Below are 12171 nucleotides of genomic sequence, written 5' to 3' on the forward strand. Positions count from 1 at the left end.
CCCTCCCCAAAGGGCCCCCCGTAGGTGCCCCTTCCCACGCATCCCCCTTCCCCAGGCACCCCAATTCCCTCAGCACTCACCCCCTTGCACCCCCCCGCCCTCACCAACGCCCCTCACCGCCCACGCACCCCCCCAGACACCCTCCCAGCGTTCCCCACTCCTTTACATCCCCTCACCAATGCACCCGACCTCCTTCTGCTCCCCCCCCCTCCCCGGCTCACCCCACCTTACCGCGACCCCCCCCCCCGCGCCCCCTCACCTCCGCCCTCACGCCCGCCCCAGCGCTTCCCCACAGCCACCAGACTCGTACCCGCCTCCCACATTCAAACCGGGCCGCACTACTGTGTATTCCTCCGCGCCCTCACCCCTCTCTCCCACCCCTTACGACCATCGACGACCAGGCATCACGGCCAAAGCTGCACGGAAGGAAAGCGGCTCACGAGAGCCGGTCCCGTGCCGCCCCCCCCTCTCCGGGCGCCGGCCGGGCTCCTCGGGAAGGGGGGACTCTTTGGCTCCCTGCGCGCGGAGGGATCACGAACCGTTGCTCACGCGCTGAAGTACCAGTTTGAAAAAAAAAAAAAAAAAAGGTCCATTCAACGACCCGCGCCCACGTGACAAGCCGCACCAATCAAGGGCGACTCTACTTCAAGTCATGCTTTATGCTAATATAGGGCTTTATTCCTCCCTTGATTGGCTACCGGCAGCGCTCCTGCCTGCCCGCCCCCCGCCGCTCCGGCGGCATCTCCCCGCCCAACGCGCCCACCCGTCCTTGCCCCGCCACTCCGGCGGAGCGCGTTTCTTATTGGACAGCGGGCTCACCGCGGCGCGGCTGCGATTGGCCGGAGCTCATGTCGGTCAGCGATCGCTGCCTTCCGGGTTCGGCAGGAGGAGCGGGCTGCCGCCGCCGCCGCAGCATGAGGCGGGTGACGCTGTTCGTTAACGGCAGCCCCCGGAACGGGAAGGTGAGGGGCGGGGAGGGGGGGTCGGGCCTTCGGCGGGGTCCCGCCGCCCGCGGGGAGGTGCCGGCCGCCGCGAGCTCGCGGCTCGACCCCCGCCCGCTTCCTGAGTAATTCCTCCTCCCTTTCCCTCGCCTCAGTCGCCGGGGCGGCAGCCGGCGGGCAGCCGCTGGCAGGGGCGGAGCGGCGGTGCCCGCGTTTCGGCTCCCGCCGCTCCGGGACGGGGCCGCCGCGCCGCGGGCGGAGCTCCCGCCTCTGTGTTGGGCGGGAGGGAGAAGCCCTCAGGGCCGCGGTGCCCGTGGCGGCGGCAGAGGAGCCTCGCTGCTCCCGCCGCCCCCTCCCCGGACCCGGCGGTGTCTGCTGGGGCCTAGTCCTTGAGCTGCTGAAGTGCCCGAAAGCCTCGCATGGCCTGGGGGGAGCGGGCTGTTACCAGAAAACAGAGTCGGCGGCTGCTGGCGTTTCTGCGTGTGAATGCTGAGGGGAACCGCGACGAGCCAAGAACTTCTTGCTGGAGTCGCAGTTAAAGTCACCTTCATACCGTCGTTATTGATTCAGGTCCCGCTAAACATGTCCTAGGAAACGGTGGGAAGCGTGTAAACCAAATGCTGCAGGATGTCAGGTCTCTGCCCTGTCGAACTAATACTGCATATGTGTACTGTTGGATAGCCAATAAATAATCTTGCTTAAACTCTGCTCGCTTGTTTAAAACCTATGTAGTGATGTCTCAAGAGTGAAAATAGTTAGATTTCTAGCCCCTGCCAGTGCACAACTAGCATAGGAAAAGGCCCTGCGACACAATTCTACTAAATGCTATCCGTGATCCCTGATTTTTCCCATCTGCATATCTGGAGTCATGACAGTTAATGTGACAGTAGTCTAATCTTTGGTTTTAGAGAAGGAATTAAATTCGGGAGAGACTTGGAACAGAACAAATAGTAGTATTTCTTTAGAGAAATAAATACTTGAATCATAATGTTCTTGTAGTACCAACACTCATTCTTTCACTGCTGCTGCCACCTCAGTACATTAAGTCTTGGGCGAGAGACGTGCAAGTCACCCCATTTTAAGGCATCTATGTTTCTAACATCAAAGTTGGTCTGTTTTTTTCCTTTTTTTAGTAAAGATCCGTATCTTTACATATCTTTACGTATCTTCCTCCCCCCCCCCCCCCCCGAAGATATTGATGGCCCTGGTAGTTAAGTCTGAAATGGCAGAAACTATATGAACACAGTGCCTATGGCTACCTCTCTCTTCCACAGGTTGTGGCTGTGTATGGAACTTTATCAGATTTGCTGTCTGTGGCTAGTAGTAAGCTTGGAATAAAAGCAACCAGTGTTTACAATGGAAAAGGTGGACTCATTGATGATATCGCTTTGATTAGGTAAGGCTTAGCCAATAAAAGTCAAATCATGGATGCCGATTAAGAGGCTTACTAGCTTATTAATTCTCTGACCTTAATCAATAAGCAGTGCTTTCATTAAAAACAGATACTATAATTTCTAGCCATGCCCAAAGATACTTTCATGCCGTAAGGAAAAATAATAGTGTCTTTTGAACTTCAAAGCATTTCTATCTTGATGAATCAGAACTTGATACAAGCTGCATTTTATGCCTTTTAACATCCTCCTTGTTGATTCACAGTGCAGTGTATGTACCAGGAAAACCCCACTATTCTAGTCAGCACGTGGATGAGGTTTTTTTGAAAAGGAGACAAACTCTAGCATTGCTTTAGCTTCATAGAATACTCCCAGAGTGGGGAGAAAAGCAACTATTTTGTAAAACTAAACTGGTTGAATAACAGAAGTGATCCCTACCTGGTTGATACAGATAACATCTCTAGTGAAGTCAATCATATTACAATCCACTGGAACCTGCAAAATTAAGATAAAAATCAGGTACTGAAGTTCCAACTAATGGCAACTGATTATTATTTACCTGAAACTAATCAGGAGGGGTTCCCACTGTCAATTAGATGAACAAAAATATATGATTAATGGGTTGTTTTTTTTTTCCCTCTTCACCTTCTCTTCCCCTTGCCCCCCTCATCTCTCAGGGATGATGATGTTTTGTTTGTCTGTGAAGGGGAACCATTCATTGGTAAGTCTCTGTAATTCTTATGTTTAACCTTTTGTGTAATGGAAAGAGGTTTTATTTTGCTTTAATGTAAATATAAAATTTTGTTTTCTGGTGTTTTCAGAAGATACCTCTTATCATATGGAGGATTCTGAAATACCAAAATTTTTCTAACAATTACTGTGTCTTTTTTATCCGTGTAGATCCTCAGACTGATGGGAGATCTCATGAAGAACTAACAGGGTCACACACAGATTGGTTAACACTCAATGTCGGGGGCCGATACTTCACCACTACACGGTAAAAATGCAACTAGTTGGTTTTGTTCTTAAAGGACTTGATTTCAGTAAAGTAGTTATAGCGGCTGGTAGCGTACATTCAGTTGGTGAGGCTTCAGTTGCTCTTGCAAAAGACCTAGAAAAATAACTTACTATGGAGTAGGAGGTCTTTGACTTCTGCAGCTTTCTCTGTATTTTATATTTGCTACCACGATTTTGCCACAAATTAATTCTTAAAACAGTTTACATATGAAGTAAAACCAGTGAAAAGCCTGAACAGGCCTGGATTTATCCTTGGAATATTTCAGTTAAATAAGTGCTTTGTATTTAAAATACCTTTACGATACCTCAGGTCAGGAACGTATTCCATTGTAAAAATAAAATTGCAAAACATTCCATTGTAAAAATAAAATTGCGCTGCCTTTATTTTCTAGGAGCACTTTGGTCAACAAAGAACCTGACAGTATGTTGGCCCACATGTTTAAAGATAAAGGTTAGTATATTGAAATAAACTTTATAGTTTAAGTAACAAATTAGCAAAGTAGGCAAAAAGCACTATCATGTCGAGACTGTTGTTTATAAGTTAAAATATCAAAAGTACATTAAAGTATCAAAGCAGAACATAAAATCTTTTTTTTGTAATTGTTTATTTCTCCATTGCCCATGTAATGCGTATCATCTCACAAACTGAAAATACAACTTCCATCCATAGTTAATATTTTGGGGTCTTTGATTGATTGATTGATTTTAGATTTTCATCTTATTGTTGCATCTTGCTCAGTTTTGTCAACAGACTCAATGAGCAAACACTGTACGAGACAGCCTTTAGGAAATGGGGGCAGACTAAAATCTTAATGCTGCTTTTATTCTAGCAACAATTCTTATGTATGTGATAAAATGTTTTAGTTAGTTATAGCAGGAGCGAGTTTGTTTTAAGATTATTTTCCCCCCCCCACTCCTCTTTTCCTTCCTTTTGTCTAAGAAATGCCCTTTCAAGTAGAATGTTTCATAATCCAGTACCCTTTGGTAATAAAAATCTGAAACTGAAGCAAATGCTCTTCTATTAATATATCAAATTTAATTATATATATGTTGTGGAAACAGATGCTTGGGGAAATAAGCAAGATCATAGAGGAGCATTCCTAATTGACCGCAGTCCAGAGTATTTTGAGCCAATTTTGAACTATTTGCGTCACGGACAGCTCATTGTAAATGATGGCATTAATTTGCTAGGTAGGTATTACCTGTATGACATCTCCTAAATTATTACTCTTTACAAGTTAAACTTTGCCCTCAGGTAAACACGATAAAGTCAGTGGGACTTTTGTATGCTTATCTACATGTTTGGGATTTTTCTTTGATGAATTTATTCTCAAGCATTGCAATTCCACATGCTTGGTTTAATGAAGATAGACTGTTTAAAATTATTTATCTTGAGAGCATTAAAAATTCTCCATACTGGATTAATATCTGGCTGTAATTCTGGATTTGATATCTTTAACCTAATACTGGTATTGGAAACACCCTTTCTGAGTTATTTTTTCCTTTTAGCTGCAAGCAAGCTCGCTTTTCCTCTTATCTAGTAACATCTAATATAATGTATGTGATTGTCAGTTTTATTAGTTTATGCATTTCTTTGAGACTCCTTAAACTTCAACAAGTGATCTATTTATCTTTCTTAGTGTAGCTAAAATGTATAAAAGGTATAAGAAGTAGGGAAAGTCAATTGAATTGATGCTCCTCCAGTAGTAAGGATGGATTAACCCAAACTTTTTGGCATGTTCTTGGTGTGGCTATACACTGTCTCCTCCAGTAAGGGAAGAAGAGTGCTCTCTTGTTGAACGACTCCCTGTAAATAATAAATACTGCTTTGTTTTGTTAGGTGTTTTGGAAGAAGCCAGGTTTTTTGGTATCGACTCACTAATTGAACATCTAGAAATAGCTATAAAGGTAACTTGTTTTCTTTAATACATGAATGCACATCCTATTCTTCTAGGCAATATATAATTTCGTCCTATCTGTATTAGCTTTTAAACAACTCTCTCCACAGAATTCACAGCCAGCTGAAGATCATTCTCCTATATCTCGAAAGGAGTTTGTCCGATTCCTGCTGGCAACCCCAACCAAGTCTGAGCTGCGATGTCAGGTGCGAAAATGCAGACTTTGTCTTGATCTGTATGTTGGTGTCTGGTAATGAAATATCTTGCAGCATCATGTGACAACATGAAATTCAAACGACGTGTACTCCGGCCCCCCCGAGCTTTTTAATTGAGTTTTGATTCTAAGCTGTGGCAGAGTGACCTTAACATTCAAGTGTGCTGTTTGGGCTGCTTTCCTTCTTCAGATTGAAGGTTTCCTGGAGGAGCAATTTGTTAAGCTATTCTATTTAAATGTAAAACGCACTAGCATAAGCAAGGACAATGCTTGATAGCTTTGCATTTACGTTTCATTAGTCTTACGTAGTAGAATAGATCATCTTGTGTGTGTGTATAGATCTATATCTGTATATATTTATATACACATGTATATATACGTGATTCTATTAACTGTTTTGTGTTTAGAGCTACACCTTCTGTAACTTTTGAACTGTTTTGTTTTTAGGGTCTCAATTTCAGCGGAGCAGATCTTTCACGTCTAGATCTTCGATACATAAACTTCAAGATGGCTAACCTAAGCCGTTGCAACCTGGCACATGCCAACCTGTGCTGTGCAAATCTTGAAAGAGCTGACCTCTCTGGATCAGTGCTTGATGTAAGAATTGCTGCATCTTGGAAAGTCTGGGCTGTCCTTTAGTTATTTTAAGGGAAGAGGAATTGGAACAAGCAGATAAGTGTAAAACACGTAGTTCTTCAATATTTTCTGCAATTGTTCTAGCTAGATCACTTCAAAAGCTTTTTGAAGCTCTTTTAAGTTAAAAAAAGGAAACAAAGGGCAGTGGGTGAGAATTATCTGCCTTCCTGATGATAAAGAAGTAATACTATAGCAAGTTCTTACACTTCCTCACAGTAACAGGGCTGTTGTGCTTTAATGGGATTCACTTCTGAAACAGAAATGAAAACTATACTCTGATCACTTTCAGTATTGTTCATGTTCGCACTTTTATGAATCTCACTGACATGTCTGTCCTATCAGTGTGCAAACCTTCAAGGGGTGAAGATGCTGTGTTCCAACGCAGAAGGAGCATCTCTAAAAGGGTGCAATTTTGAAGATCCATCAGGCCTTAAAGCTAATTTGGAAGGTAAGAATTTTTTGCCTGTTAGGTACTTTGTGGAAACCGAACCGTGTGTTTGTAAATCTATATGGCATGTGAAAGGTTTAGCTGTGGTTTGTACGATCCATGTTTTCATGAGAAGAGGCCACAAATACCGGACCGAGTGTGTGACTGTGTAATCATTAAATTCCAAGTTCTACCTTGACCTCTATCAATTTAGATGGCTCTGAGGAAGCATCACTCTGGAGTTACTGTGTTTCTGACTGTTTTTCCTCATAAAACTACTTTTTGTGTGTTGTAGGTGCTAACCTGAAAGGTGTTGACATGGAAGGCAGTCAAATGACAGGAATTAATCTAAGAGTTGCAACGCTGAAAAATGCAAAACTAAAAAACTGTAATCTTAGAGGAGCAACTTTGGCAGGAACTGATTTGGAAGTGAGTTATGATGCATTTTATATACTAACTAGTCAACTGATAAAATTTTGGGGATTGCTGGCTTTTGCTGAGTTCTGCAGCTTCAAACTGGACAGAGTGCACTAGTCTTTTTCCAGTCTTAGTGAGGTATGGATGATCTAGGGAATCACATTTCATTCTAGCCTCAGTTTGGAAGATGAGTCTAAAGTCTTGGATTTGCCAGCACCTCAGAGCCACAGGAATGGCTTGTATCATCTCAAAAGTGATGGATGGAAATACTGCTAAACTTAACTCCTAGTGTGAGGTCATGCCATCACTGAAGAACTGAAGAGAAACACAGTTACCTGGGTTTGTGGGTTGTTTTTTTTTTGATCCTGGGACATCATTTGTAGAATAATGATGGAATCTTACCTGACTGATGGCACGTGATACACTGCTGTCTCTATTACTCAGAAAGATAAATTAGCTCATTTTGCAAGCTGTGTACATGGCTGTTCTTCTTAAAGTACTAGAGAAGTATTCAGAGTGATGTCTGGTGAGATTGCAAGAGGCAGCTTCTTTTTAGCTTTGTTCAACAAGCATTAGTAATGCCTGGAAGATAATTTGATATAAAGAGTGTAGTGTAAATCTAACAACTTAAAAAAACAGCTGTATTTTATCACAGCTGTTACTGTGATAAAGAACTACTTTCTTACAAGAAGTAACTAAAACTCTAAACTAGAGTGATAGACTAGAAGTTTATATTGAAATTTATGTAAGTATATGTGGTTTCTGTATAAATGTAGTTAAGGTAAAGTTTTGAACTAAGTTCTGGGTATATTCAATTAACATTTAATTTTTCTTTTACCCTTTAGAATTGTGATCTATCAGGTTGTGATCTACAAGAAGCTAATTTGAGGGGATCTAATGTAAAAGGAGCTATCTTTGAAGAGATGCTGACACCTTTGCACATGTCTCAGAGCGTCAGATAGGGAAGAGAATATGCCGAAGAGGAAGGAATCAAAACATTTATTGTGACTTCCTTCTCCTCCTCCCCTTATTCAGTTAGAAGTAATGGTTATTAGACAACTTACGTTTGCAGTAGTGCCTAAGTAAACTCTTCTTTGATCACTTTTAGGGGAGGGAGCTTTGTGAACAGAGTGAGGAAGTGGGCTGGTTCTAGAACCAGAATGTGTGGCCGGTTTGGGGAGGAGGGTTAAATAGATTCATTGTTTAGCATTGCCTCACTTTGGAATGCATTTTAATTTATAAAGCACAATATATGCAATTCTATTTATTAAATCTGTAGCTGCAATATGAATAGAAAATGTTATTCATGTATAGTAGCAACAAAGTTCAGGTTTACAGTTAGACTAGTGTATTTACAGTTAGTTTCTTCATTCATGCACAGTGTATTAAATGACAGATGTGGTTTAGACAATGCCCACAGGATGTTTTCAGGTACTCTCTTCTTCCGGGGTGAAAACAGTAGTTAACTGTCATCATAGGTAATATATTGCCTTGTAGTAGTTTGAATGCAGGTGTAGAACAGCTTTATCATCTTCTAAAACGTGCAGTGGAAACTGCTTCCACCGAAGGGATCTGCGTACGCAGCAGATGTAGTTATAACTACAACATCCCTGTTCAGAAATTGGATGGCTTATTTAATCCTTTCCAAATTAGTGTGAAATTGCACTATCAATCACAGCTGGTAGGAAAAATTCTCTTGCTTTCAAATGTCCTAACCACTACAAACTGGAGTACCTGTAGTTTTTTCATTCTTTGTGGGGAATTAAATGTACATAGGAAAATACAATACTGTCGCCAAAGTAGAGATAAGCATTGGGGCCACAGCACATGCTCCGTCCTCCCATCATTACTCCAGTATATGAATAAACAGCACCTGTTTCCTCTCAATGTACTATGCAAATACTCTTGTACACTGAATCCTCGACAGCACGGACATAATCCTTTTCCCAGCCAGATCTTAGTATTCCACTTTGGGCATGCTTAAAGTGGCTGTAAAAGCGTCTTGCACAGGGCAAAGTGCCCTTTCTACAACTGCTTCACCTGTGAGCAAATAGGGAACTATGTGACTTCTGCAGTGCAGAAAGCCTCACAGCATCTCGTTAAGTCGTGGTGCACTTCATCTAATAAGCTGTTTCCACTGTAGTATCAATCTAGTTCTCATCTAACAAAACATTTATTTTATACACAATCAAAAAGCACAGGAAGAAACTATACCAAAAAAAAACAGGTGCATCAAGAACTCTTACCTCAGATGCTTACTTAAAACACCCCAAAGTTAAAACTAACCTTGAATCTAAGGAGATACAGTTATTACTGGAAGTTAAGAACAAATGTATCTTAAAACTTACAGAAAGTGACACTGTTAGCAGTGGTTTGAGTTCCACAGTTACTTCAGTGGGTTGCCTTTTACTTGCAGTGCAGATTTCCAGTCCTCTGAACAGAAGTCGTCTTGTCTCAGTATGTTGTTATGCAAATGCTGCTTTGCCATCAATCTAGAAAGATTAGTTCAGGACCAGTATGTGATTTGTTTCGGGGGGAATTGCAGGATTCTCCCTTATTTTCAAGTTGGGTTGACTCAGGCATATGACATGAACTTCCGGGACTCAAAATCCCACAGCCATGTGGTTCAGAATTGGGATTTTATTTCCTCCTGATTCCCAGGCCTCTTGATCTGGCTCTAGGACAACACCGTATCCTCGGTGAAATACACCTATAGATTTGAGGGAAATATTTCAGCCTGATTTTGGAGTCCTTTCTCCCACCTCATCGCTTTCATTGAGAGTGATATATATGTTGCAGTAGAAGAAGATTTCTAGGGCTAGAGAAATAAATGAATTATTTTTCTTTATCATATTTTGTAGCTGGCAGAAGTAAAATATTGTATGGAAAAAATCTATTTTCATAATCACTGTGTATAAAATATATTTGAACTTTCACTGAAGCACTATGTTTTGAATAATCACAGCATGTGGCATCATTCATTCACAGATGAATTTAAGGTACCTCTTTTGCTATGACAAAGCTGTATGAGTAGCCCAAAGTGGCCTATTCAGAAATTGCAGGTTCCAGCCTAATTTAAATTGCATTAATAAAAGTGTGAAATATAAAAGTGTCTTGGTTGTCTTAATTTAAAAAAACAATCTCAATCTTATCTGACTTCTATGGGAAGGACAGCGAGTTAGAAGAAAACGCAATTTTTAACTTTGATAGCTCCTTATATACAAACTTAAAAATATTGTGCCTATAGTTGGTTTTGCCCTTCATGAGACCTTGACTATCACCTTAGCCTGGATTTGTATGTGACAGTGCTTTCTCAAATGGCCTACTACTTGTAAACCAGGAATTATCCACGCTTGAGTATTTACTTTATGAGAAGACTGAGTTTTAGATGTCTTTACTTCTGCACAGGCAATTTGCACTATGGCAGAAAGCAAAAGAATTTTTGCTTTCAAGCATAAAGCTTACTGGCTAGCAAAACAAGTAATGGACCTTGTGTTGCGGGGATTGCTGCGATGTTTCCAATACATTCACTTCAAGAACTTTCATGGGGTTTTTTTGACTTGTCGTTCATCTACAACACTTTTCAGCTTTTCTTTGTCACTACCCTTCATATTTGCTTAATAAAATAGTGGGAGTCAGAAGTCATTAACCACAATTTACATAGGTATGTGCACTATCATCGCACAGCACAAGCAGCTAAACTCTGTGTTACTTAATAAGGAAGTGCTAAAGCACTTCTGGAAGAAAAAAACGTCCTCGACTTTGGTCTATAAAGTGCTGATGATTTCAGTCTAATATAAACTCTGTGGCACGCCAGTGATAACACAAATACAGCACATCTGCGTAAGCGCTGTACAGCACCCTGAAAACAAAATTGGAAAAAATCTAGTTCCTTCTTCAGTTTCTCACTCCCAGTACACTTCTTTGGGTTAGGAATGCGGCCTAAAAAGCCTAAGAGACTCTATAGGTTAGGATATGCCTTTCCAACACTTCTGATAAAAGAGAGCTCTTGATTCTTGGAATGGGAATCCACAAGCCCAGGTTTTCCTGACAAGTTCTTGACTTCTGCATAGGTACTTAACAGCATGGGCAGGCATTAAGATTTCTCTCCCCGAAAAAATAAAACTAGTGCACTTGAAGGTGTGGGAGCTCTTCTGAAAAGTCTGTATCAACCATACTCCAGTGTCTGAAAAGTGAAGAGAGGTGACGTGGTAAAAACCCAGCTTCACACTTTGATTTTTTTCTGAGAGAACAAAGCTGGCACCGGCCTGACAAGCCCAGACTGAAGCACTCCCAGACCTTGGACCAGACATCCATTCAGACTCTGCCTCTGCCAAAATCAGAGTAGTTTTTTGGTTTCCTTAACACAGGGCCGTAAAAGTATTTGTGGGCAAACAAAAAGAGCTGTAATCTTTTTTTAAACCTCCCAGCTCCTTGATGTAACTGTCCTAGTTTTAGTTGGGATAGAGTTAATTTTCTTCATAGTAGCTGGTATAGTGCTGTGTTTTGGATTTAGGATGAGAATAATGTTGATCACACACTGACGTTTTAGGTGTTGCTGAGCAGCACTTACACTAAGTCAAGGACTTTTCAGCTTCTCATACTGCCCTGCCAGCGAGTGGGCTGGGGGTGCACAAGAAGCTGGGAGGGGGCACAGCCAGGACAGCTGACCCCAGCTGACCACAGGGATATCCCATACCATATGACGTCATGCTCAGCATATAAGGCTGGGGGAAGAAGGAGGAGGGGGGGACGTTCGGAGAGACAGCGTTTGTCTTCCCAAGTCACCACTACCCGTGGTGGAGCCCTGCTTTCCTGGGGATGGCTGAACACCTGCCCGCCGGTGGGAAGCAGTGAATGAATTCCCGGTTTTGTTTTGCTTGCCTGTGCAGCTTTTGCTTTACCTGTTAAACTGTCTTTATCTCAATCCACGAGTTTTCTCACTTTTACCCTTCCGATTCTCTCCCCCATCCCACTGGGGTGGAGTGAGCGAGGGGCTGAGCTGCCGGCTGGGGTTAAACCACGACAGTGACTTATGACTGTGGCCTAGAGTTTAAGAGAAGACATGGAACAGCTCACTAACCAGTGCAGTTACGTGCTCTCTCTGATGCGCTTTGGTAGGTCAGCTTTGTAGCTATAACAGAAACCTGTGGAGAAACATAGTTGTTGAAAGATGTCAAGGGTAGGCTGTCATTAGACCTAGCTTAAAATGGTGGGTTAATAAGAGGTA

General features: G+C 42.3%; 1 protein-coding gene across 2 annotated transcripts; it reads left to right on the plus strand.

Annotated features, from left to right (window-relative positions):
* Positions 1–835: 835 nt before the first annotated feature.
* KCTD9 (potassium channel tetramerization domain containing 9) lies at positions 836–10050 on the plus strand. Of its 2 annotated transcripts, XM_075174984.1 has the most exons (12): positions 836–962; positions 2216–2337; positions 3010–3053; positions 3233–3329; positions 3742–3800; positions 4412–4540; positions 5190–5257; positions 5358–5453; positions 5909–6058; positions 6440–6545; positions 6820–6953; positions 7787–10050. In XM_075174984.1, exons 1-12 carry the CDS (start codon positions 849–851, stop codon positions 7901–7903), a joined length of 1236 nt encoding a protein of 411 aa, XP_075031085.1. In that variant the 5' UTR covers positions 836–848; the 3' UTR covers positions 7904–10050. The 2 variants fall into 2 exon arrangements, with proteins under 2 accessions (XP_075031085.1, XP_075031087.1); XM_075174986.1 differs by lacking the exon at positions 4412–4540.
* Positions 10051–12171: the final 2121 nt, after the last annotated feature.

The sequence above is a fragment of the Calonectris borealis genome, chromosome 27 (genome assembly GCF_964195595.1).
Source record: "Calonectris borealis chromosome 27, bCalBor7.hap1.2, whole genome shotgun sequence".
NCBI classification, from domain to species: domain Eukaryota; kingdom Metazoa; phylum Chordata; class Aves; order Procellariiformes; family Procellariidae; genus Calonectris; species Calonectris borealis.